The sequence below is a fragment of the Tiliqua scincoides genome, chromosome 14 (assembly GCF_035046505.1).
Source record: "Tiliqua scincoides isolate rTilSci1 chromosome 14, rTilSci1.hap2, whole genome shotgun sequence".
Classification (NCBI taxonomy): Eukaryota; Metazoa; Chordata; class Lepidosauria; order Squamata; family Scincidae; genus Tiliqua; species Tiliqua scincoides.
The window spans coordinates 14782338-14807035 of NC_089834.1; the positions used below are offsets into that span (position 1 = coordinate 14782338).

At 46.6% G+C, this 24698-nt stretch overlaps 1 protein-coding gene across 2 annotated transcripts in view; it reads right to left on the reverse strand.

The window, feature by feature from the left end:
* Positions 1-1559: 1559 nt before the first annotated feature.
* MPHOSPH9 (M-phase phosphoprotein 9) overlaps positions 1560-24698 on the reverse strand; it is a 32545-nt gene continuing 9406 nt past the window's right edge. The window contains exons 5-24 of one of the 2 annotated variants that reach the window (XM_066609712.1): positions 23837-24342; positions 20989-21112; positions 19372-19462; positions 17184-17287; positions 14148-14270; positions 12930-13381; positions 11735-11890; positions 11057-11144; positions 9535-9750; positions 8966-9013; positions 8578-8642; positions 7928-8023; positions 7380-7523; positions 6558-6745; positions 5845-6009; positions 5302-5422; positions 4607-4710; positions 2899-3080; positions 2629-2697; positions 1560-1955 (exon numbers count right to left, since the gene is read on the reverse strand). In XM_066609712.1, coding sequence (XP_066465809.1) covers positions 1854-1955; positions 2629-2697; positions 2899-3080; positions 4607-4710; positions 5302-5422; positions 5845-6009; positions 6558-6745; positions 7380-7523; positions 7928-8023; positions 8578-8642; positions 8966-9013; positions 9535-9750; positions 11057-11144; positions 11735-11890; positions 12930-13381; positions 14148-14270; positions 17184-17287; positions 19372-19462; positions 20989-21112; positions 23837-24342 — 3144 coding nt within the window. In that variant the 3' untranslated portion in view covers positions 1560-1853. The remainder of the gene's footprint in view (positions 1956-2628; positions 2698-2898; positions 3081-4606; positions 4711-5301; positions 5423-5844; positions 6010-6557; positions 6746-7379; positions 7524-7927; positions 8024-8577; positions 8643-8965; positions 9014-9534; positions 9751-11056; positions 11145-11734; positions 11891-12929; positions 13382-14147; positions 14271-17183; positions 17288-19371; positions 19463-20988; positions 21113-23836; positions 24343-24698) is intronic. The other variant, XM_066609713.1, reaches the window with a different exon arrangement.

Consider the following 24698-nt stretch of genomic DNA (forward strand, 5'->3'; position numbering starts at 1 on the left):
CCAGGTTACGTGAGCAGCTTTGACCAAGTCAGAACATTTGGTCTGGCCAGCTCAGTACTGCCAGCGGCTCTCCAGGGTTTTATTTTTATTTATCTGAAAAATAGATATTCTGCCTACAAAGTAGAGCCATGTGGGGCAACTACTGGTCCAGAAAGAAGTTGCCATTACAAAGGGTCTTCAAACCGTCACTCAAAACACCAGATGAAACAGACATGCTTTGAGTCCTCGCCAAAAGGCCAGGAGGGAGGGGGCAGTCCTTAATTCCCCTGCAAGGGAATTCCATAGCTATGGGGCTACTACAGAGAAGGCTCATCCCCCATCCTGCCATCCTTCTAACTTGGGACAGAGGTGGTGCTCACAGTAGAGCTTTCTCAGATGACCTAAGAGAGTGGGCCAAAATGTATGGGAGAAGGCGGTCCCTCAGATTCCCTGGACCCAAACTGTGAAGGGCTTTAAAGGGCTTTAAAGTACCCTGAATTGGGCCAAGAAATGAAATGCAGTTGCTGGGGCAGAAAGGGGTCTTTCTCACAAAAGAACACCAGAAGAGTCCTGCTGGATCAGATCAACGGTCCAGCTTCCTGTATCTTACAGTGGCCCACCAGATGCTTCAGGGAGCACAAAGACAACAATCTGGGTGTGCTCCCTGGGGCATTTGGTGGGCCGCTGTGAGATACAGGAAGCTGGACTAGATGGGCCTGTGGCCTGATCCAGTGGGGCTGTTCTTATGTTCTTAAACTACAATTCCCAGGAGGCCTTGCAGGTCTTCTTGTTGTCTGGTGTGCTCCCTGGGGCATTTGGTGGGCCGCTGTGAGATACAGGAAGCTGGACTAGATGGGCCTGTGGCCTGATCCAGTGGGGCTGTTCTTATGTTCTTAAGAGACCTGCATCCTGGTGCCCTCCATTGTATCTGGCATTCTGAGGTAGCCTCTTTCTAAAATCAAGAGATTGCACATACCCATCATGGCTTATAACCCGTGATGCTGGACTTGTCCTCCAGAAACCTGTCCAACCCCCTTTTAAAAGGCACCCAGGCTAGTCTCGCAGATGCCAGGAACTGAACCCGAAATCTCCTGCATGCAAAATGCTTCAAAAAGGACTCTGACTTCTTCACTTTAGACAATTACATTTTAATTAACATTTCAATGACCAACATGCAAAATAAAAATAAAATAAAAATACCAGAAAGTGGTAAAAAGATTATGTTTCTCCAGCTTCTTGTATCTACACAGATATTTAAAATAATGTGCTTTGCTGAAAATACTGTACTGTGACTGAAAGGGAAAAAAAAAATACAAAGTCAGCCATGAAACAAATTGAAATATCTGAACTATAAGATGTGGAGTGATGGGTTGGAGCTCACTTCACAACAAGCAGCTGTGGGTCATGTTTGGCATAAATAAAAATTCAATACTTCATCATATCATACTTTACAAGGCAAGTAACTAGCTGGATAAAAAAAAAAAAACAGGGAGCACAGTGAAAAATCGATTTCAGCATGATTATCTTTTGAAAACAAGTTGCCTTTTGTTACTCTGTTCTTATAAAGAGTCATGTCTACCATCGCCCACCCACCCCCCCCAAGAAAACAAAAAAAGGCTTTTAACACTTTTTTCAAAAGTAGTAAAATACAGAATTGACTGGTCGATTCTTTCAACTGTAAGAAAAATAGTTTTCTTTCTTTAAAATATATGTGGCTCGATACAAAATATTGCTGTGTGCAAAGGGTTAACATGATCGCAAAACTGGGGCAGAGGTTTACAAAAAAATACAAAAACCACTTTGCATTTCCAGAGTGCATAATCAGTATACTGTAGTGCAAACCCAAGGAGATCTAAAATGTAAATAGAGACATCTCAAATATTTGCGGAGGTGCGCAAAACGTGGAATCTCTTCAGGATCATCCGGATGGAGCCCAGTTCGCGGTTGATCCTTTCTAGCTGATCTTCCAAGGCTTCCTGAGGGGGATATCCAAATGCAACGTTCAATTTAAGACTGGGGAAAGGCTAGCCACAACCCAACTAAAATGGACCCTGGGGTATGATATCCAACCTTCTGTCAGCTTTCTTAGGCTAGACCTTTTTAGAATCTGTAATGGACCCACTGGAAGTGATGTCATGACCAGAAGCGACATCACCAAGCAGGGAAATTTTTAAAAATCCTAGGCTGTAATCCCACCCACACTTACCCAGGAGTAAGTCCCATTGACTATCATTGTTAAAAGCTGTAACACTTCCAGCTTATGCAGTCGCATATCATGGCAACATCAAGTCTAATATATTAAAAATAAAACATTGAAATGAACGGGGGCCCACCTGAAACTGGCTTGCGACCCACTTAGTGGGTCTCGACCCACAGTTTAAGAAACACTGGGCTAGGTAGCAATGTTCACCCTGAATACCAGTGTTTAATTTAACCCATTTCTGCCCAGCCCGCAGATGCACACATTTGACCCCGGTTGCATATATGCAGCGTTGGGCAGAAATGCTGTCTGAAGTGACCAGCACCAATTCAGAAATATCTTTGCACAGCAGGACATCTAAAAAAGGCAGAGAATTTCCTCTGCTGCTGCTGCATGACTGGAAAAACCCCACCCACACTCCACAGGTGACTCAAAGTGCAAACTTTTACCTGGTTTAGTCTTGCTTGCAGGGACATTCTGCCTCCAGTACAAGGTATTCGGCTCAACTGGGCCTCAATCTAGTAAAAATACACACCCACAGACCAAACACAATGAAAGAACAAAAGCCTGAGGAGGCAGAGTAAAGCCACCTCTGATCTGTAAGAAAGTCCTCCTCAATGGCTCTTCAGACAGTACCACCCTGGGAGCTCACCCTTTCCGCCCACAACTAGAGACCCCTTTTTAACTTCCTACTTTAAAACCAAGCACTAGGCTTCTACCTGTTGCTTTTCATGAGTCAGGTCATCAAAGAACTTCTCGGTTTCCGCCAAGGTCTTAAACCTTGACACATATTTGAAATCTCCCTCACAAGGCGCTGGTCCTGATGAAGGCAGGCATGGCTCATTCGTGTGCCTGGAGCTCTCCTCTTCCCAAGCTGGGCCCATCCTGCCATTCTTTGCTCCTGCGCACAAAAGATCCACACAAGAGGAACGTTTTTGTACAACCGTCTTTGCTCGGACTGGCAACGTCGCATTTCCAACCCAGAAACAAAACCAAGAAGAAATCTGAACGAAAGCTTGCTGTGAAAACACTTATTACTGCAGAAAATACGTAAGACAAGATGCTCAGATTGTAACTCTGATAAAGCCTAGACAGCCACCTTCTGTCATTTTGAAGGCAGCAGACCCCAGAGCAGTCTTTCTCAACCAGTGGTACAGGTACAACCAGTGGTACTTGGTGGTACTTATGGGACCCCTGGACACCTGCCAGCAAGACCAGGAACACTACGCGCAAACAGTGGCAGGAGGTTTGGCTCGGCACGCAGAGCTCCAAAGGATGCTTTTTGGTGGCCAAGAAAGCCTCCCATCCACTCTGAGCCTTTTACTGGTGTTTGTTTCGTTGTATCTGGCCTCCCAACCCAGGTGCATTTGGCAACGATGTTATCACCAGGTACTTCTGGGGGTATTTCAAACAGGTGAACCGTGAAGTGGTACGGTGGAGGACAAACACTGAGACAGGCCTAGAGCACAAGGCAAAGTTTCCTTTGGAAAGTGTAGTACTTGATGAGCATCAAGCCGCCAGCAAAATTCTTGCATTGTGCCAAAAAATAAAGCTATTGTTTGAGGCAAGGCGCCAGTGTGACTTTTGGATATACTCCATTACTTGGGTTCCTGTCCTGCTCAATCCCACAGCCTCAAGGCCTGTGGTTGGTCTGTGGAACTCCTTGCCACAGGATGTGGTGATGGCGTCTGGCCTGGACGCCTTTAAAAGGGGATTGGACAAGTTTCTGGAGGAAAAATCCATTACGGGTTACAAGCCATGATGCGTATGTGCAACCTCCTGATTTTAGAAATGGGCTATGTCAGAATGCCAGATGCAAGGGAGGGCACCAGGATGAGGTCTCTTGTTATCAGGTGTGCTCCCTGGGGCATTTGGTGGGCTGCTGTGAGATACAGGAAGCTGGACTAGATGGGCCTATGGCCTGATCCAGTGGGGCTGTTCTTATGTTCTTAACTACAATTCCCAGGAAGCCTTGCAGGTCTTCTTGTTATCTGGTGTGCTCCCTGGGGCACTTGGTGGGCCGCTGTGAGATACAGGAAGCTGGACTAGATGGGCCTATGGCCTGATCCAGTGGGGCTGTTCTTATGTTCTTAACTACAATTCCCAGGAAGCCTTGCAGGTCTCTTGTTATCAGGTGTGCTTCCTGGGGCATTTGGTGGGCCGCTGTGAGATACAGGAAGCTGGACTAGATGGGCCTATGGCCTGCTCCAGTGGGGCTGTTCTTATGTTCTTAAGGCCAATGACAAATATATCTTAAGCTGAGCAAAAGAAGAATTGTATTGTATATTTAACTCTGAAAACATTAAGCACAACTGATGGGATTTATATGCAGCCTTGTTCCAGTCTTGCTCTGATCAAGCCAACTGACAGATTCCATTTTCCATTCTTAACAAAACAAACAAACCCCTCTGGACCGTGAATCCTCACCTCCTGCGTCGCCTATGGAGAGAAACTGGAGCTTCTTCCGTGGGTTGCTGCACTGAGCAGCAGGTGCAGGAGCTGTTTCCAAATCATCTAGGAGAATATCAAACCTAGTGTTGTTCAAGGGGGGGGGAGAGGAGAGGTACATATTTGTAAAGTGTTTTTTAATCTCTGCTGCATGATTCAGCACTAGCCAGAGCCAACCCTGGTCATCTCAGGAAACGGCTGATCTGAAGAACTGCCAAGTAATTTCATGTCAGTTTTTATAATATTGGAACCAAGGCTTGACTGGGCAAAATCCTCACTCCAAGAGTGATCTGGTCACTTAGTGGCGTAGCTAGAGGGGGTGCAAAGCACTAAGTTTTGCAGGGAGCCTCACTGTGGTGTCACGGTCCCTCCCCCTCCCCTCAGTTTTCTTCTATTGCCTGAAATGGCTCCGAAGGGGAGGTGCCGTTTGCACACCACAGTAAGGCTCCCTGCAAAACTTAGTGCTTTGCACCCCTCTAGCTATGCCACTGCAATCTGTGGCTACAGGCTGCAGTGATCCTTGCTGAGCAGGGGCAAGAGGGAAGCCGCATTCCTTACCCCACACACATTTCCCCAATGCAGCAGCCTCTCTCTATTGGACCAGCTACGCAAGATGAGCTGGAACACAGCTTGATGGCCACCAGAACCCACTACCCTGCTTCACAGATCGCTACCTGGTCAGCGTGTTCTCGTTCCTGTTGAGCAAGTGGCTAAATCCTGGAGAGAGGTTCTCTTTCGGAGACCGCTTGGGGCTGTAGGTCACAGCGACTGGTGCTAGCATTATCTCTCTCCTTGCTGCCAACAGAAAGGTCTTATTAGGAGAGGGTGCTTTGTAGTGCGATCTAAAAAGGCTTGCAGTCTTTTGCAAGAACACCTTGAAGGTGTTCTTCAAAGATCTCCTATAAGGTGTTCTACTTAAATTGTAGGCATTGACAACTCGAAGTCTTTAGTCCAAATTTAGCCCCAAGAGGAGTAAAAGCTGCTGCTCCCTCCCTAACCGCATCCGTCCCTGGAAGAACTTGGAGAAAGCAGCAGCTATAGAACCAGACAGGCCACTCTAGGGGTTGAGGAAGGAGGCTGTTCCCCCACCCCACACACCCAAAGTGGCCTTTCTGTAAAACCACCAACTAGGGGACAGCCTGTAGTGCAGCACAGCCTTCCAACTCTCTCCCACCTCCCCCCACATCCCTAGGCACCTTGCAGACAGCAATACATACTTGGTGTGTTCGATTTCCTGTTTGATGGAGGGAGAGAGGAGGACCTCTGGCCACTAGGGGAGCTGTATCGTTTGTGCCTTTGGTGGTCTTTGCCTTTCTCTGGGGACCGGCGGACACCGAGAGCAGTTTCATCAAAGCCAACGGTTGGGCGCCGACTGGTTGCTTCTGAAATAATCAGCAGCGCATGAAGGTGGCCTGTGACAGGCTCTCCAGACCACCTCACAGTCCCCAGGTGTTCGTTCTCAAACATGGGAAGCATCGTCAAAAGAATAAGGGGCCCAGAAGGAGATCAAGGGTCGGGCGGGGGACTCGTGCAAAGTCATTTCTGTGGCTCCGGCTGGAGAGAAGACTGAGCACGCAATGCCTTCCGTTTTGCACGCGCCCCTTCGGCCCAAGCTAGTCCCCGTTTTGATCCACAGAAAGCAGGAGCAAGACAAAGGAGGGGCACTGGTCATCTGGTGGGCCACTGTGAGATACAGGAAGCTGGACTAGATGGGCCTATGGCCTGATCCAGCGGGGCTGTTCTTATGTTCTTAACTACAATTCCCAGAATGCCTTGCAGGTCTTCTTGTTATCTGGTGTGCTCCCTGGGCATTTGGTGGGCAGCTGTGAGACACAGGAAGCTGGACTAGATGGGCCTATGGCCTGATCCAGTGAGGATCTTGTTACGTTCTTATGAGGGACGCACCAGAAACCAAACCAGGAAAACTTACTTGCAGGAGCTACCACTGCCTCCTCGTCCTTCCCTGCCTGGGCACCCCAACTTTTCAATGCCTTCCTTTCTTCAAGTTCTTTAAAGGCCTTTATGATGGGTGTTTCTGAGGCTTCTGGTTCTTTTTTGGCAGATTCATTTGTCAACGAGGGATCAGAAGAGGAATCCTTTTCTGGGGGTGAATAGTGCCTAACACACACACACACACACACACACACACACACACACACACACACACAGAGAGAGAGAGCGAGAGAGAGAGAGAGAGAGCGCAGCATTAGACATATTCAATATTATATTGTTATTATAACCACACTGATAAAAAGGAAGAAGAGTGGCAATCAAGGGGTAATTAATTTCAAAATAAACTGCACTCCAGGAGCTAAAGAAATGTGTTTTGAGTACTAAAAAAAGTATACAGCTGGCCCTTCTCATCAGGTTTGGCACCTGCAGATTTGAATCAATGCAGGTGCTGACCCCACGATTGAAGAGCATCAAGGACCTCCTATATGTGAATTGAAGGATCTTCTGGTTGCATCCAAGAGGTCCTTCGAGGGCTTTCTGTGGATTTCATTATCTGCAGAAATCGGCATCTGTTGGGGGGTGTGTGTCTGAGAACGGATCCCCTGTGGATACTGAGCTCACTGGAAACTGTTTCTATGCTGCAAAGTCCAGCACTGGAAGTTTGCGGGGAGGAATCTCCTAGGCCCTCAAAAGCTCATCAGTCCCTGATGCTGGCAGCAGAGGACCCACCTCCCTGTTCGCAGGACTGCTGCCTTTCGAAAAGGACATTTTCCCAGTTACGCTGTCAATCCCACTTTACCTGCAAGTGGCGTACGTTTCTTCAAGTCGATTATCTTTGGGACTCTCGTGGGCTTCTAGAGGCTGGCCTGTGAAGATGGAATACTCTGCTCCTGGGATCAACCACTTCCTTCTGCTGACATCCGAACTTGATAGCTTGCTGCTGCTGCAACAGAAAGCTTCACAATGAACCTAAAGCCCACACGTTCTGTTTACAACATACAGGTTAACACCAATTAACAAGACAATTTACTGCCATTCATGAAGCTCCCTACTTTGATGGTTAATTGTTTGGGAGAGACATCCATGGAGACAATTGTGATTGAAGCAGAAAATGTTTTTATGTCTGTTCAGATGTCCTTACACATGTTTGTGATATGACTACACACAAAGAGCATTTTTCACACACCAAGAACACACAGTATCCTCAACTCTTAGCACAGGTCCAGATCACAACCATTACTCTTCATCCAGATGGAGACGCTATTTCATTCTCCTTAAAGTAGCAGTAGCTTTGAAGACCTGTATCCTTTGCTTCCTCTCACAAGGACATATTTATTATTTACTTACTGGGTGTAAGAAGTTCTGAAGTCTGCAAGATGGCGGAATTTTAGCCCATTTTCATGTTCGAGTTGTTTGATCTGGGCTTCGAGTTTTGAGACTGTTCTAAAGCGGAAGCAAAGAAACACCACACTATACAAAGAGCTACCAATAACCAGCTATTGCCAGTTAGTGTTGACAGAACTAGAGTTAGAGAGTGGGCCAACGCGGTGTAAGGCAGGAGCTAACCCTCGGCTCCTGCCACACCTCTCTAGGAAATCACACACTATACAAGCCACTTTCTCTCCTTGCCCTGGTCTCTGGATTTTCAGTGATGAAAACAACACAAAAACACACAAAGTCCAGTTGAACAAATTGCTCCACGTAATTTTATGCTTTCTGTTCTGCACCAAACAACCTAACATTCCCTGCTCACTGGCCAGCTAGCCTGTGCTGTAATCAGGGCAGGGTTGAAGGCGGATGGAGCACAACTTGGAGTAAGGGGAGTAAGGGTGTAATGCTGGGCTGCTCAAGTCAGGATCTGACTTGCAGCGGCCCAAAGAGCACTCTGGATTGCGCACTAAGCAACATTTGCAGGCTTACTTGCAAGACTGTACGAAATAAAGTGCTTTCCTATTTTATGACATCTTTTCTCATCTAGGCTTAAATGGCATATTTACCTTTTCAAATCAGAAATCTGAGCGTGTGCATCAAGCAGTTTGTTCTCAGTAATATTTAATGTATCCTGTGGGGGAGGAAAAGAAGACACATTATGCTCACAGCAAGTGTAAAACAAACACAGAATTGGTCTCTCTACTGCTCATGAAAGATTACAAGGCATGTCCTCCATTTATCTGGGCACGGATCCAATCTCACTTTAGCTCCCTGTAGTGAAAGCTCCAGGTCTGAGTTTCCCCCCTCTCCCATTGTCAGTGATTAGCTCTTAATCAGTGATCACCAGATCGGGAATCAGGACATTCCAACCCTCCAAAGCCTCTTCAGATTTTGGTTCTCTCACTTAGCTACACACTCTATTCCATTTGCAAACTGTACATGTTTGCCTCTTACCTTTACTCTTTCATGTTCTTTTCCAAGGGATTCATATTCTCCTAAAAGCTACAAAGAAACACACCTTGTTATAGCATTTTCAAGGTTCAAGTCTCAGAAGAAAAGATCTAGTTAGATTAAATCTGAGCCACTACTCCACCAGCCAAGTGGTAACACATCAACAGCAGTCAATCTTCAGACAGACAGACTTTGGAGGAGGACGTCAACTCCTGACTATCTACCACAGCCCACAAAGTAGGCAAGCACATGACTACTGATTCATGCCAGGACCGCATGGGCTCATTTTGTATGGCCAAGTCTTTGAGCTCAAACCAACCAATCACCACTTATGTCAAGCCAACTGAAACATCAGCACCGTGCAAACTTATGAATACTTATTCAGGATGGCGCACCACTGCACTGAACACATACACAAAGACTACCAAATCAATGGGAAATTATTAATTAATTAATTACTCCAGTGCAGTGTCTAAAAGCCTCATTAATCGAGGGTTCTGATGAACCTGCTCAAAACCCCTACAGCCCCAGGCATCGAGGCCAAGTGAAAACACCCCCATTTTCTGACTTACGTTCTGAAACATCTTATTCTCTTCCTTCAACCGGGCATCCTTATTATCGGAGAGCTTGTAGGCCTTTTCAAACGCCTCTTCCAGGTCCTTCAGTCTCCTCTTCAGACGACTGATTGTGTTGTCTTTCTCTTTGCTGCTGGTGCGCATCTCCTCGATTCGCTCTTGCAAGGCCTTGGTTGTATTGCTCACCGCACAGAAGCGCTCTCTCCAGTCCGTCTGAAAGGCAAACCGGCCGATGGACCACACAGGCATGTACTTCACAGAGACTTATTTGGGAGGTTGCAGGCAGAACCACACTGAGAGTTCAGGTGGCCATGTACAGTTTTGAAGCACAAGATGCAAGACAAGTCAGTTGCCAAAGCAGAGGAGACCTAAGATGCTCAAGAGAGCTCAGGTTTCTCCCACAAATGTGCAAAAAGCTCACACAAGGAGGTGTCGCAGGGAATGGGAGATCTGTGCATCTCCTATATTCCCACCCAGCCCTCCCGCCGTGCATCATATCAGTTACCTATTCTTGGGAGTTGTTCATGCTGATAATCCAGAAAAAAGAATGGATTCTATTGCTTGTACAGTGAGCCCTCCTTATCAGTACCCACAGACGCCAAGCCTGCAGCTGGACAACCTCAGAGGACCTCCTGAACATGACTGGAAGACATTTCTGGTCGCATCCGGGAGGTCCTCCAAGGCCCTCCAGCCATTGATTTAATTATCTGTGGAATTCTGTATATGTGGGGTGGTGGTCCTTGAATGGCTTCCTCACAGATATCGAGAGCCCACTGTATGGTGACCTGCCTCACTAGCTTTCCTGGTAGAAGTCACGACATAAACTTAAAAAGCAAAACACTCACGTATCCCAAAGTAATTTGGATTCTTTAAGAACATAAGAACAGCCCCACTGGATCAGGCCATAGGCCCATCTAGTCCAGCTTCCTGTATCTCACAGCGGCCCACCAAATGCCCCAGGGAGTACACCAGACAACAAGAAGACCTGCAAGGCCTCCTGGGAATTGTAGTTTAAGAACATAAGAACAACCCCACTGGATCAGGCCATAGGCCCATCTAGCCCAGCTTCCTGTATCTCACAGCGGCCCACCAAATGCCCCAGGGAGCACACTAGATAACAAGAGACCTGCATCCTGGTGCCCTCCCTTGCATCTGGCATTCTGACATAGCCCATTTCTAAAAATCAGGAGGTTGCACGTACACATCATGGCTTGTAACCCGTAATGGATTTTTCTTCCAGAAACGTGTCCAATCCCCTTTTAAAGGCGTCCAGGCCAGACGCCATCACCACATCCTGTGGCAAGGAGCTCCACAGACCAACCACACTTTTGGGCTTTTGGGAAATCAAAGGCTCCTTGGGGGTAAGAAGTTATCTTGACAAGAGTCACCTATCAGCATGTGACAACACTGAAGATCGGGCTTTGGAATAAGCATGCAGGCCTTCAGAGACTGGCACGTCAACTTGGTGACTTCTTGATACACTTTTTTATTAAGCGCTGGACTCAAAACAGGCACTTACCACTTCCATTTCCAGAGTGTTATTCTTATTCTCAAGGGCTCGCATGCGGTTATTAGTATCGTTCAATGTTGTCTCTAACTGGTCGCATCTAAAAATAAAGCGGTTGCCATTAAAAAGCATTAAAAACAAGAGAGCATTTTTTTTTTTAAAAACCCCAAAACTACCTTTCCTCTATGGCAATGCCTAAACCTCATTGACTTGAGGGAGCCACAGCGATTGACCTGTCCCCACACCAATGTGTCATTAGTCATTGTCCGGAATGCTGTGTCAGAATGGAAAAGCACATTTTGGAGGAGATGGGTTGGGAGAGCACAGCGCTGTGGTGCTCAGGAACAGAGGCAGAATGCTTCACAAACCTCTGGTAGGCTCTCTACATGTGCAGGACCCCCCGCTACATGTGAGGAAGCGCTCTTCAATATTCTGCATAAATACTGCTATTTTTGACTTAGGAAGAGCTCACCCTCCTTCCTTTAAGCATAACATTAATCCCTAATTAACTGGCATCTCAAGATTTCAACAAACAGGTCTGCTTACATTTTCATTTTGTCGTTGCTATGCTTGCCCTACATCTTCCAAACTGAAGCAAATGAGGGACAGAAAGGGAGGCTTCGAGACAGTACCGTTAAAAAAAAAAAAGCAGAAAAATAATATATATCCTCCACATAATTCAAGTATTACCTGTCAGCAAGAGTTTGATTGATTTTCTTCAAGTCTTTGGAAGGAGATTTGTGACTGGCCTCCAGCTGCTGTTTCAAGCTTTGAATTTCTGAATCATAATAAGCTCGTAGATCAGCTATGTGCCGGGCATGTTTTTCTCTCAGATTCTGCCTAATCCTGTTTTGTGGAATTAAAAACAAGCCTTGATGCTGCAGCACCTTAGCAGAGGGCAGTATTGTTGAGTCAGATGATTGCTGTTGTGTGTGTGTGTGTGGGGGGGGGGAGCATCTATGAAACTTTGCTTCCAAACAAAAGCTCTTCTGCTCCCAGGGGGAAAAAAAGCAGCTCTGTCTAAGGGTCCAAAGACTTTGGAAGCAAAAGAGAGTTTTAGGTTTGGTGTTTCTTAAACAGCAGCGCTCTTGTGTTGCAAAACACACACCTTGGAAGCCAAAAGGAGTTTCAAAAGCAGCTTGCGATACAGTCTGGAATGGGGGGAGATATGTAGCTCAAACCACACATGTTCACCCATGCACCAATCAAAGTCCTATTCAAGCTTTTATGTGTGCCAAAGCTGCTCTTTGAACAAGATCCCGGGCCAGGATCCTCAAAACTTCAGCCACCTACTTTTCATTCACGCATGTGGCCCCCACAGTTTGCCCCCACAGGATACCATCTGTTGCTTTTCAGTTGTCAGGTTATCGAAAGAGAGAGTGGCAAGACTACAGCTCATTTTGAGGCCCAAAAAATAACTTGGTGGCACACCCCTTTCTTAAAACCCCATGGGAGAGGAATCCTGACTCTCAGAATCTAAGTGGTACACATGTGGAAGGAGTGCTAAACTCTCCCTCATCTCTGGTTTACCTTCCCACCTAAGCTCCAGTGTCAGGCATGATGAAGGCTCAGTTCTCCTTGCCCACAGGCTCCCTTTCTTTTACGAGACTGGGTCTCCAATACCCCACCCCCTGCTTCCATTTTATCCATGACTGGGGCACATAATGATCCGCTTTAAACAAAAGAGTTCTGCTGCCATCACATCTAGTGTGGACAAGTTATATTCCTTTTTTTTTTTTTGCCAAATGCAGGCAATGCTGGACACCTCCAAAGACTAGCAAGCAAAATCTTCAGGAAATGTCCATAATGGAGACATTTCACTTGCACTGTTTAATTCTGCGGCACTAATCTGAAAACACCACATTTTTAATTACGGAAGTCTTACCTGGACAACACTGCAGGATCTTCTACACAGGTCGCTGAAATACTGTATTCTGGGAAAATATCAGTGGACAAAGGCTGGCAGTGGGCGGCCGACGATGGAGTTAGCGTTAAGTTGTCTTCCTCCTCCATGTTTAGTCCATCATTGCCGGGATGAACATATGCCACAGAAGAACCGGGGGTGTTGGCTTCGTTCTGGAATGCATAGCTGTTCCAGGGGTCTACGTGCAAGGCCGTTGTACTCAAAATGTCGTTCTGAGACCCAGCAGAGGGAGGTGATGACATGCTGCTTGCGCGAGAAAACGAATCTGTGTCCAAATGAATGGAAAAAGCAGGTTCCATCATAGAATCGGGAGAAAAGCAAGCCTTGTCTGGGGTGCCATAAAAGCTGTGAGAGGATAGCCCCGGGTTCTGCTGGCCTGGCTTCATATGCAGCGTTGGGTCGAGGGTCAGGATCTGTGAAAAGTGGCGGAAATGGAAGTTAGCGCCCAGCCATGCAATCCAGAAGCTCGACTTTGACATAAGAATGAACCAACGATGGAAATTTTTTAGGCTGTTTGTTGTGGCTACGGTTTGGGCACAGGACTGCTAGTTCCTTATGTTAGAGCTCTGCATTTTTGGGCTCCATCTGAAAGAAAAGTAATTCACCTTTGGTCTAATAAAGTTGGTGGCAGCCATGACAGTGAAAGCGTTAAGTAAACCTTATTTGTTTTGTGTTCCTGATTTTAACAGAGTATGGGAGAAACAATTGCTTCCTACAGGACAATGCAATGTATCACAGGTTTTGTTTACTGCAAAGAAGTACTTGAGCTCATGGCAAGGAATTAACTGTGTTTTGGAATCTTAGGACTAAAGCAGGGGTCTCCAAACCCTGGCCCAGGGGCCCACAGCAAGCCTCTTTCCAGCCCACAGCCAACCTCTTGTCCCCTGAAAGCCTCTGGCCCACTCAACTGAACATGACCAGAACTGTGCTCTGATTGTGTCTGGAGGGCCTTCTGAGGGCCAGAGAGGTTGAATGAATGAGCCCACTCATTCATTTATTCACTCATCTAAGTTCTATCTTTTATTTATTTAAATTTTATATTTAACTTTTTTTTTTCCGGCCCTCCACACCACAACAGATATTTGATGCGGCCCTCTGGCCAAAATGTTTGGAGACCCCTGAACTAAAGCATAACAAAGCACCCAATTCAATGGATGGCACTACAGAGTCAATCGTTACCTCTGGAGGGTGAGTTGATTGCGAAGGGGAAAGGTTCCAGTCCAGAAGCTGCCTGTTCTCCCTTTGTTTTTTATGGTAAATATCCTTCAAGGATGCTGGCTTCATTTCATCACCAGAAGAGGACTAAAACAGAAAGCAGTTAAGGTGGATAGTTTTAAGCAACACATCTGTTGTATGTAACGCAACAATGCCAAGATGAACACACACTGCTGGGAAGACAGGAGCACAAAATACTATGGTGACAATCCAAGTTTCTGTGGAGGGCCCAAGGCGCGTTCACAAGGGTATCCCCATTCACTACAATGTTAGGACGGCATTGGATATTCAATGACCCAGTTGAGAGGCTCCAGCAAACCAGGATTTGTTCGGCTGAGAACATGAGTCCACCAATGCCAAGTCCACACACTCCACCCACACGAAGGAATGCTGTCCATCAAATTACGATCTGCCCTCTCGATCTGTCCGAACTTGGGAGCAGGGTGTCAAGAGGGGTTTACAAATTGGGATATGGGATCAGGATTTGATCTTGGTTCCATATCCTGGAGAAGTTAACTCACGGCTCCTGGGTCTGAATGACACATGAGCCTGTGTCATTAAGAAATAAGAATTCCTACACACACAAGAAGGAAGGGGGTGAGGGCATGTGCTTTGCACTTGCTCAGTTTGCAATCTTAATCCAAGAAACCATGGTTTGCTGAAACCATGGTTTGCTGAGTTGGCTTCAGTTACTGAAGGGAACAAGTGAGTTTGGGCACATGGTTCTTTTCACATTTTAATTCAGCATCTCTGCAAGGCCCAAACCAAAGGGTGGTGAGTGGGCGGTGAAGGCCCAGCCCTCTCAAATATTCTAAGCCCCTTCCCTAGGATCTTCAGCTTTAATTAAAAGGTAAATCAAAACAGAATAAGTTGGTAGCCTCCTTGTTTCTAGTGGTACAAGAAAAAGCACAATGGCAGTATTGCATGAATAGCTGCCTTATACAGAATCAGACCATTGGTCCATCTAGTTCAGTACCGTTGGTGCTGATTGGCAACGGCTCTCCAGAGTTTCAGCAGAAACTCTGTCCTACCTGGAGGTGCCAAAGATTGCAGACAGACAGAAGCACACCTGCTTCGGCCTTCCAGGGTTCCAAATGTAAAGTGCAAAGGCTACCAAGGTGGAAAGACTGGGGCAACTTAAGTTCTGCCACATTCAATTGTTTTCATGAAAACATTAATACGGTAAATAGCACTAAGTATATTAGACTACCCATAACCAGGTTTTTGTTTCGATGAATCAATTTATGTCGCATCCCTCCCTCCAGTCAAACACTAAATCCCACCACCCGGACAAAATGGCTCAGCCATGGCTTGGAGCAACGCATGGCCATTAGAGTACTCAAAAAAGCACATTAGCCCCACATGTGTCAAGAATCTCTCTCGCCTTTTCTCTGAAGTGGTTTGTTTTTTTTAAAAAAAAAAACTGGAAAGTGACAGCTTTGTTCCCAACAGATTCTGTTTAAAACCTGCCCTGAAGAGGAGAGTGTGGCACTCGTTCGGCAAACACAGACACTTGCGCTACCACTTCTCCTTGACAGCAAGGAATGGCAAGCCCTTAAGAGGCACAAACACTTAAAAAGAAAGCCTGAACCGTAGCAGGGATCAGCTAATAGTGTACTTGGGGGGGGGGGGTGAACATTAGCCATGTGGTGAAAAAAACTCCCATCCTATATTTCCCCAGCCTCACCAATAGAGCAATAAAGCATCCAGGGCAGCCACTGCTTTTTTCTGCTGTATGGAATAATGGAGAGAGGTCTCAGGAGGGTGGAAAAGAAAAAGGGATCCACCAAGAACCTCAACCAACAGTGCAAGGTTTCAGGTCAATAGAGCCAGCAAGTGGCCAGGGATAAACAGCGACATTCTCCCAACCTAGAGAATTATTTTTTCGTCCAGATGCAATTGCCCAAAAAAGTGACGTGATCATTTTTGTTTTCCTTTTTCAGGAGCTGAAACTAGGCCAGCTAGGTAAACATCGCTTTCAGTCGTAGAAACGACAAGGTCTTTGATCTCTCTCTCAAGGCTTCCCGATTTACAATCTGAAGCAAGAATGCTATTATTTGAAGGCATCTTCTCTCCTGCTGCTCTTCCTATTTATGATACACTTGCTACGAAAAGATGCAATTGAAACTCCCCAGAGAGCATCCAGCCTTTCCCATCAACAGAAAAGCAGCTTGCATCCAAGACTTGTAGACAGAAACCTGGCACAAGGGCCTTTGGAGATAAGAGAGGCACTGACAACGCACCTCCAAATCCTGGGAAAAGCCTGTCAATATGGCTCCCCCTCTTCCATGACTAGATTGGCCCCTGCCACTTCTGTCAACAACTTAAACTCCAAGTCCTCGCTTATCAGGTTCCTCACACCTCCTCTCCGATTTCTCCTCCTCAGCATCTCGACGCAAGTACACCTGGTTCTATCATTTCCCCTCCTACGTCTGTACGCCCTGTTCTCAACTCTTCAAATTCACTGGCTTCCTGAGTTACAGGTGGCTGAGCTAACACTTTCACTCATCCTTTGGGGAAGCACATCTTTTGGGGGGTGCTTCCATGCAGGCACAATATTCCGGGGCTGGAAGGAAGTTTCTGCTTAAGTACATTTCAACTTGTGTACAGACCCCTGGAAACTAACTTGTACTTCCATAGGGAAGTTGGTCTCTCTCTCTTCTCTCTTTTCTCTACATTCCTCTTCCAATTTCTCTTATTCCTTTGCTTGGGCCATCTCTTGCCATCTCCCACATCCCTTCCCTTTTAAAAAAAAAAAAACTCTTTCTTTCTTCAACTCAATCCTCTCCTTTCATCCTCCTTGCCCAAGCCACTTCTCTCCAGCTATAAGCCCTCTGCAATTGTTGACACTGAATAAGAGATTGCACAAAACCAGTGTCGGTACCAACTACTAGAAATAGGCAGGATGACCATGATAAACCGGTGAAACCTGTAATAGTGCGAGACAATCCTTTGCCAGCACCTAGCCAACCCTCAAAGCAAGCAAAGTCAAATAAATACCTGCTCTGAGGACACCTTTGCTGAGGAGATACTAAATTCGTTCCTGAACTTCTCGGGCAATGAATGGTATAGCTCTTTCTCATCTAGTTTCCAGTATGTCAGTCCTAAAGAATACAGATAGATGAAAGTTTATTTCAAGAGAGGAAGAGACTATGAAGCCTGAAGTGACTTTTAAAAAAAAAATTTCCCATTACAAGTGCAAATTCAGCATCTTATGAAATATGGCTGAAATAATATGCTTCAGAGCTTGATCTATTACGCTTCAGAGCCGTAACAGGACTGTATGTGAAATAATGCCAAAGATACCATAACATAATCACAAAGAACTCAGGGGGAAAAACTAGTGCCAAGTCTGAAATGAGAATATTGGTCCTTCACAGTATTTCAACATGACCTTCATCTGAATCACCCTTCCTTATACTCCAGTTTGAACAAGTTAGCTAGATCATTGGATCCAATTAAAGAATGGGTGTTTTCATTGAGTGGGCCCTCGGTACCCACAGCGGATCAGTTCAAAGACACCCCGAAGATACCGAATTCCACGGATAATGAAATCTGTGGGGAGGGCAGTGGTGCTGCCTTCAAGGGCTCAGAAGACTCCCAGTCACAACCAGAAGTTACTTCCGGTCACATTTGGGAGGTCCTCTGGGGCCTTCCAGCCACTGAGAGGGGCCACTGTACTTATCACATATTTCTAAAGTAGCTTGAGAAGCAAAGTTGGCATCATTTCGGGGCAAACAGCTGGATATAAATTCTATAATTAACATTTAGATTTTAAAGCAACCTTCCCCTTTCATGTTTTTCCCCTTTCCTAACTTTCAGGTAGATTGTGACTGGGGTACACCAAGATGGTTCCTGTATTGCTCTCGAATTTACATAAGTGTTGCGGGTACTTGGAGCCAAAGGCTTCAGGAAGGCAGCACTGGATATAAAAACCACCGAATAAAGTGGAAGATAATAATATCACACGGCCCACCAGCAGTCAGCCCACACAAAAAGTGTGATGCATCCGTAACAAAGCTGAGGATCTGGCAAGTCCCTGGATGAGATCCTTGTGGGTTATGAAATACTTCATCAGGTTCCAAGAATCATTTTATAAGAGCGAGCAAAGGAACTAATTTGGCATCCAGATTATGTAACTGGGTGGGGAAGCCCAACATCCAAGACTACCAAATACCCCTTCTGAAGTTGTGTCCAGTTTGGCTTTGAAAACTATTTCCAGGCACAGGAACCTGTGCTGATAGACCACCTAGAAGAATCCATTTTGTTCAGATTTTATTGAGCATTGCAGGTCAATCATGTGTTCCGATTTCAAACCTAGAGTGGGAATCCACATCCTTCATTTCAGCGAAATTAGTCCACGTAATAATGCTAAGGTATTAGGTGTAATCCAGAGAAAAGGGATGTCCAGGACTACAGTCTTAAGCAGGCTCACTCACTGGGCCCGGAGGCCATAAATTAAGATGTAGCAAACAGCAGAGAAGCCTCTAAGATACTGTGTTAGTAACAGCACATTTTTAGAATGCTATCAGAAACACAAGGTGGCAAAGTGTGTCCCTTCCAAAGCAGTGTCAAGTTGGTGTGTTGTGTTGTGGGTTGGTGGGAAGGGGCCATTACAAACACACAACCCGTGTCCACAACTCATCCCCTGTGAAGGCTGGGGTGGGTGGGTATATGTGTAAACACACCCAGGGGTGGATGGGTGTATGTGGGAAAAGGTGCGTTTCTTTTCCTTCGGGGGCTAAGAGCAAGGACGCTCAGCTTTGCTGGCTACTGGAGACTACAGAGTTGAGTGGAAAGCCCAGGTCAGGTGTGGGGAACCCTGCGTGAGCTACAAGCCAGCCCCGCTGAACTCAGAAGGACTTCCCTGGAATCTGACACACGTGGAATTGCACGATATCACCCAAACAGTGCAACCCAAACCAGGCTTACTTGGAAGGAAGTCAACATGGAGCCCGACGGAACTTGTACCCAACTTACTCTACACAGGACTGCGCTGTGAAGCACAGAGTTCACTGGGGCACAGGTGTGCCTGCCCTTCTCTGGACTCTTGCCCTACATCTTACACCACAGCAGCCACCACGATACCCGACTACAAGCACCCCCACACACTGTGTTGCAATCTTCCACATGGGGGTCATTGTTGTACTAAGCAAGAAAGCAAAGAAGGAGAAGTGTTCAACCGTACCTGAATTGTCAGACACGACGGAATTTTGGCTTCCATCTGGTTGGCTGAGACAAAAAGTATAAGACGACGGCTCAGCAGCAGTGCTGTTGGTCTAGATTTGCACAGGGGGAGGGAAATCAAAGTTTTATAGGCCAATCAATAAAGTCACATCGATAACACAAAGCAGGAAGAATAAGTGTGCCAAAACCACAAAAGGGTCCTTGAAAGATCCAGGTAGACCAGGGCTTTTCAAACTGGGGCGTCGTGACCCCCCAGCCTGCAGGCCCTGGCCCCTGCCCCCTTAAGGGGGGGGCGGCCTGGAGGCAGGGAGGAGGCAGCGGCGCGACCCCCAGGCTTTAGCGGAGGCGGGGCACAATCGCTCCGCATCCACTTTCACTGCTGAGGGGAGCCCTGCTGCAGGTTGTGCCGGGCTTCCCGCACCCCCGGGAGGATGCAGCGGCTTGGGTACGTGTACCCAAGCCCCTGCAGCCCCCCTGAGCGGCGCGATCTGCCTTTCCCCCGCCCCCGATGACTCCCCTCTCCCGCCCACGCAAGAACTTAGTGGCTCTCAAACTCTCCCAGAGAGTTTGAGAACCACTGAGGTAGACACTAAAATGCATGGGGAAATGCATCGTGCTGAAATGGTTGCGCTAACCTCCAAAAATCAAACTTGCATTACTATGGCAATCAGTACCGAGAAAGCTATTTTGAAAGCAAAGTATAATTATGCTTTCAAGACAGAACCCCCAAAGAGAGGAAACACAGTGGACATTTCAAGGCAAAAAGAGAGAGAGAGGGAAGGGAAAACAGGCTTGTATGGACAACTTAAGGCCCCAATATTAATTGATAATTCATAAGGCAATTTGAGGAGCTTGCACTTCTTGAACACCATCCCTCCAGCAAACCAGCTTTTGAAGGGGGGTTTGAAAAACCAGATTATGATAAGAAAAGCGGGGGTGGTGGTGTTCCTCTGCTGTAACCACCTGCTGTAACTCAGTACCTGCCGGGCATGTTTAGAGGCAATCTTTGGATCCTAGCTGACAGGCAGCCCAATCCACAGCACACTAGCACCAGTGGGGCAGGCGCATGCCCCATCACAAATGTGCCGTAGAAAGCATGTTGCAGCTGCTTGGGGCATCATGGCATGGCCAGAAAGGCCTGTCCTGACTTGCTGGCGCCTGCAGAGGGAGCAGCGTGTGCCAGAGCAGGTAAGCTCTGCATGGGCCAGTGGAGGGCAAAACAAGGGTGGGAAGGAGGTGTAACGGGGTGAGGGAAGGGGTGGATTGGGCCCAGGATGGGGGGGAAGGATCTACAGGGCTGGCTCCTGCCATACTCTATCCCTCCTCCCGGGCTTGATTTCCTGACACAAGGCTTTCTGCCAGTGATTTTTCTGGCACAGGCTTGAGTAGTCCCACTGTAGCTGCTAGGCTTGCCAGAGGGCAAGGGGGCAAAAGTCCCTTCAGGCAGACCTCTGGCAGTCTCTTTCCTTGCACTGGAGACGGCAGAGGCTGTTCCTGCACTGTTACATCGCGGCGCAGAGAGCTAGGATTCAGCTGTAAATTAAACTGCCTGTTGAACAAGACGGATGAAGGGATGTTAATCTGGAAAGGTCTGGGGGAGAAATGGGTCCCCACTCACATCCTCAAATGTCAATTTCTGAGTCTGCTCTTTGCCTTGCACAGAATGCGCATCTCCTTCTTCCACACCGGTCCTTTTCAGCTGGCTTTTTTTCAGCTTTTGAGCCCATGATGTTAAAGATTTACTGTTGGAAGGAAAAAGGTAAAGAAAAAGATAAATTTTTGTGACAGCACCGCAAGTGTCGGTTATTTTAAAGAGCCAATTCGTGCTGGGCCTGCCTAACTTCTACATAGACTGAGCTCTCTTTGTTCTTTTGCATTGTGGGGGGGGGGGGAGAAAGGACAGCAGATTAATTTTCCACACTGTGAGTTTCAGAAGCGCAAGAAAACATTTGCTCCTGTGAGCAAGTCCTGGCATTTGTTTAAAATAAGATCTGTACCGAAAGCAGAGATGATGCTCCTGTTAGCTCTGCAAACCCCGCAGTGCCTTATGTATCAGGGGAATTTTAAAGAACTATCTGTACACAAATATTTATAGAATTTGCAGAATACCAAGTAACAGATGCTCACCAACATAATGGCCAGGAGCCAAAATTAATGTGCAACTTGGTTCGACATCCCCAAGGGGGCTCTGGAATTGCAGCTCTTGAGCAGCAACCCTTCGTGCCACAGAGTACAGGACCTTTTTAAATTGATGAGAGTTTCAAAAGCAATTTCTGACATGGCACTGATGTGTGGCAGGGCCAGGAGCAGGAGATGACTGCTGATCAAAAGCAAAGCATCAGAGATCCCACTGGATATACCCAACCCTCTGAGCGCATGGTTAATTAGCAGAGCAGGCCACAGACAGAACGCGGTTCTGAAACCCCGCACACTATGTCTGCATATAAGGACATAAGAACATAAGAAGAGCCCTGCTGGATCAGGCCAAAGGTTCATCAAATCCAGCTTCCTGCATCTCACAGCGGCCCCTCAGATGTCTCAGGGAGCACACAAGACCACAAGATATTTGTACCCTCTACTCCCTTGCATCTGGCATTCAGAGATAGCCTAGTACCAGGAGGTTGCATACACCAATCTGAATTGTAACCTCTGATAGACTTTTCCTCCAGAAATCTGTCCAAACCTCTTTTAAAGGTATCTAGGCTAGGTGCCATCTCCACATCTTGTGGCAAGGTGTTCCACCGATTAATCCCATGCTGGGTAAAGAGATACTTTATTTCATCTGATTGAACTCTCCTGACACTCAATTTGAGTGAATGTACCCTGGTACTGGTGATAACACATCTGCAATGCATCAAATGATGACCAAAATAAAAGAAAGTAATTCATTACACTGATGACTGGGTTACCCCAACTCAAATTATGGCGCAATTCTAACCAACTTTCCAGCACTGACTTAGCCGCAATGCAGCCCCGAAGGCAAGGCAACAAACATGCCCTTAGCTTGAGGAGGCCCCCTTGACTACTTCCCCACTGCAGGATGCAGTGCACACCACATTGGCACAGCTAGGTCAGTGCTGGAAAGTTGGTTAGGATTGCACCCTTAGTTTGAGAGTAACAGCATCTCAAATATACGCCTGCCAACAAGAGCTGACTAGTCTAGTGGAACCTTCAGCACTTAAGCATTCCCGAAAGAAGACAAACTGAAAACCTCGCAAAGAATGAGCTGCTAGTGAGTAAGTGGCTAGACAAATGCACATAAATAGAGTATTGTTAACATTTCAAAAAGCATAGGAACAGCCCTGCTGCATCTAGGCCAGTATCCTGTTTCCAGAGGTGCCCAGTCTGATGATTCTGGGAAGCCCATAAGGAGACCATGAAGAATAATATAATATATAATATACAGTATTTATATACCGCCTTTCTTGGTCTTTATTCAAGACTTTATTCAAGGCGGTTTACACAGGCAGGCTTATTAAATCCACGCAGGGATTTTTACAAATTGAAAGAAGGTTCTCTCTTTCAAGAACCACCACATTCAAGATGTTACGCTCCGATCTGGTTTAACATTCTGGCCTCCATCCTCCCACGCTCCGAGCAGATGGAACAGCTCAGCTGCAGCTTGCCAGCTGCTTCAAGGTCGCACGGTGCCGGTGGCCTCGAACTGCCGACCTTGTGGATGTTAATCTTCAGGCAAATGGAGGCTCTACCCTCTAGACCAGACCTCCTGCCCTGGAGGAGAAGACCCCGAACAGCCAGTATCGAGAGGAACACCATCTCTGAACATTTGCCCATTGTGGTCAAAGGATCCAGGAGCTCGTCCTATATGGAGGCTGTCAAGTGGTTGTATCCAATGGGAAGCTCAAGTTCTAAGAGCACATACTGACAGTCGGGGGAAGCTAAGCTGCCTCTGTTAGTTAAGTCACCAGTGCTAGTGTAAAACAGACGGCAGATCTATACAGTTGCAGTTTTTTAGCCCCACAGAACGCAGTCAGGACCCCGTAACTTGGCTTAGGACAAAACTGTCATTGACTCTCTAAGAGAGAAAGAGCAATCACATACTCCCATCGCAGTTGCTTTGGAAATGACATATAGATGGAGGCACAATGGAATTCTATGCATCAGAAATAATGGTCCGACCCTGCAGACTATAATAAACTACCCGGGCTACCAGCGTGCAATTGTGACGGCTCTAGCTCTGGTTCTGCCTATTTAACAATCTTTTTCAGGAAACGAGCAAGGGCTTTTGAATACAGAAACTTCCTGCTGCAACCGCAACGGCACTTTGGCACCGCAAAAGGGAGGAATGCATTGCAGGTAAAAATCTACAGAAATTCATCCACACAGGGGAAGTGACATGACACGTATGCAAGAAATCCTGCTGCCTTGATACGTGCTATTGCACGTGTTAAAAGAGCAGAGAAGTGGGGAAGCAGACAAAGGAGGCTCCAAAATTGATTACTTACCAGCTTGTTTTTCCACACTGACCTTCATTAACCTTAGGCTCAAATTCAGCAGGAAAAGCTATATCATCACCCTTTCGAGATGGACAATGTTCTACCGTTGTGTGTGTATGCTCTCTTTTGTTTTGAACACTGGCTGGAACTAAATCCACCTGTACTGACAAGGCACCATCCTGTACTTTGGTAAGTCCCTCAGGGTTTTCCATGCACGTCGGAATGTCTTCAGGCTTGCTTGGACTCAGTTCTGCCGCAGAACAGGTGCCATAGCCGCTGCTTAGCGAAACACTGTTTGCGAGGCACTCCTGATGGATGGCTGAAGTTTGCAGGCGACTCTCAGTTTCGTTGGATGCGAGTTGACTGACCAAGAGCTCATGTTCAGAATGCAACCCCATTGGGAGGTCTAATGAAGAAAAGCCGGAGGTAAGTTTGCCGGGAGAACCTTGCTTGGTGCACAAGCACACATTCTGGTTCTGAAGTTCTACCAAGTGCCTGATTTCATTTTGAATGCGCTGCAAAAAAACCCAAAAAACATGCAAGTCAGTTTCTTAAAAAACTGTACGGCTTACAGAACTTCTGGTTTCTTAAGCACACCTCCAGGAAGACTTTTCAACACAAAGACGTAACATGCGGAAATGTGTAATGGGACACAAATGGATAGTTGCTTCAACTTGGCTATTAAAGTACATGCATGTGCACATTCTGTGTTGCTTGGTTAAGGCTCTATTAGAGATCCAATGCAGTCCTGCAGTTAACTAAACACCACACACTCGACAAAGTGAAACTCAGGCATAAGTATTAGTATAAGTATAAGTATTGGCAACCTTCAGTCTCGAAAGACTATGGTATTGCGCTCTGAAAGGTGGTT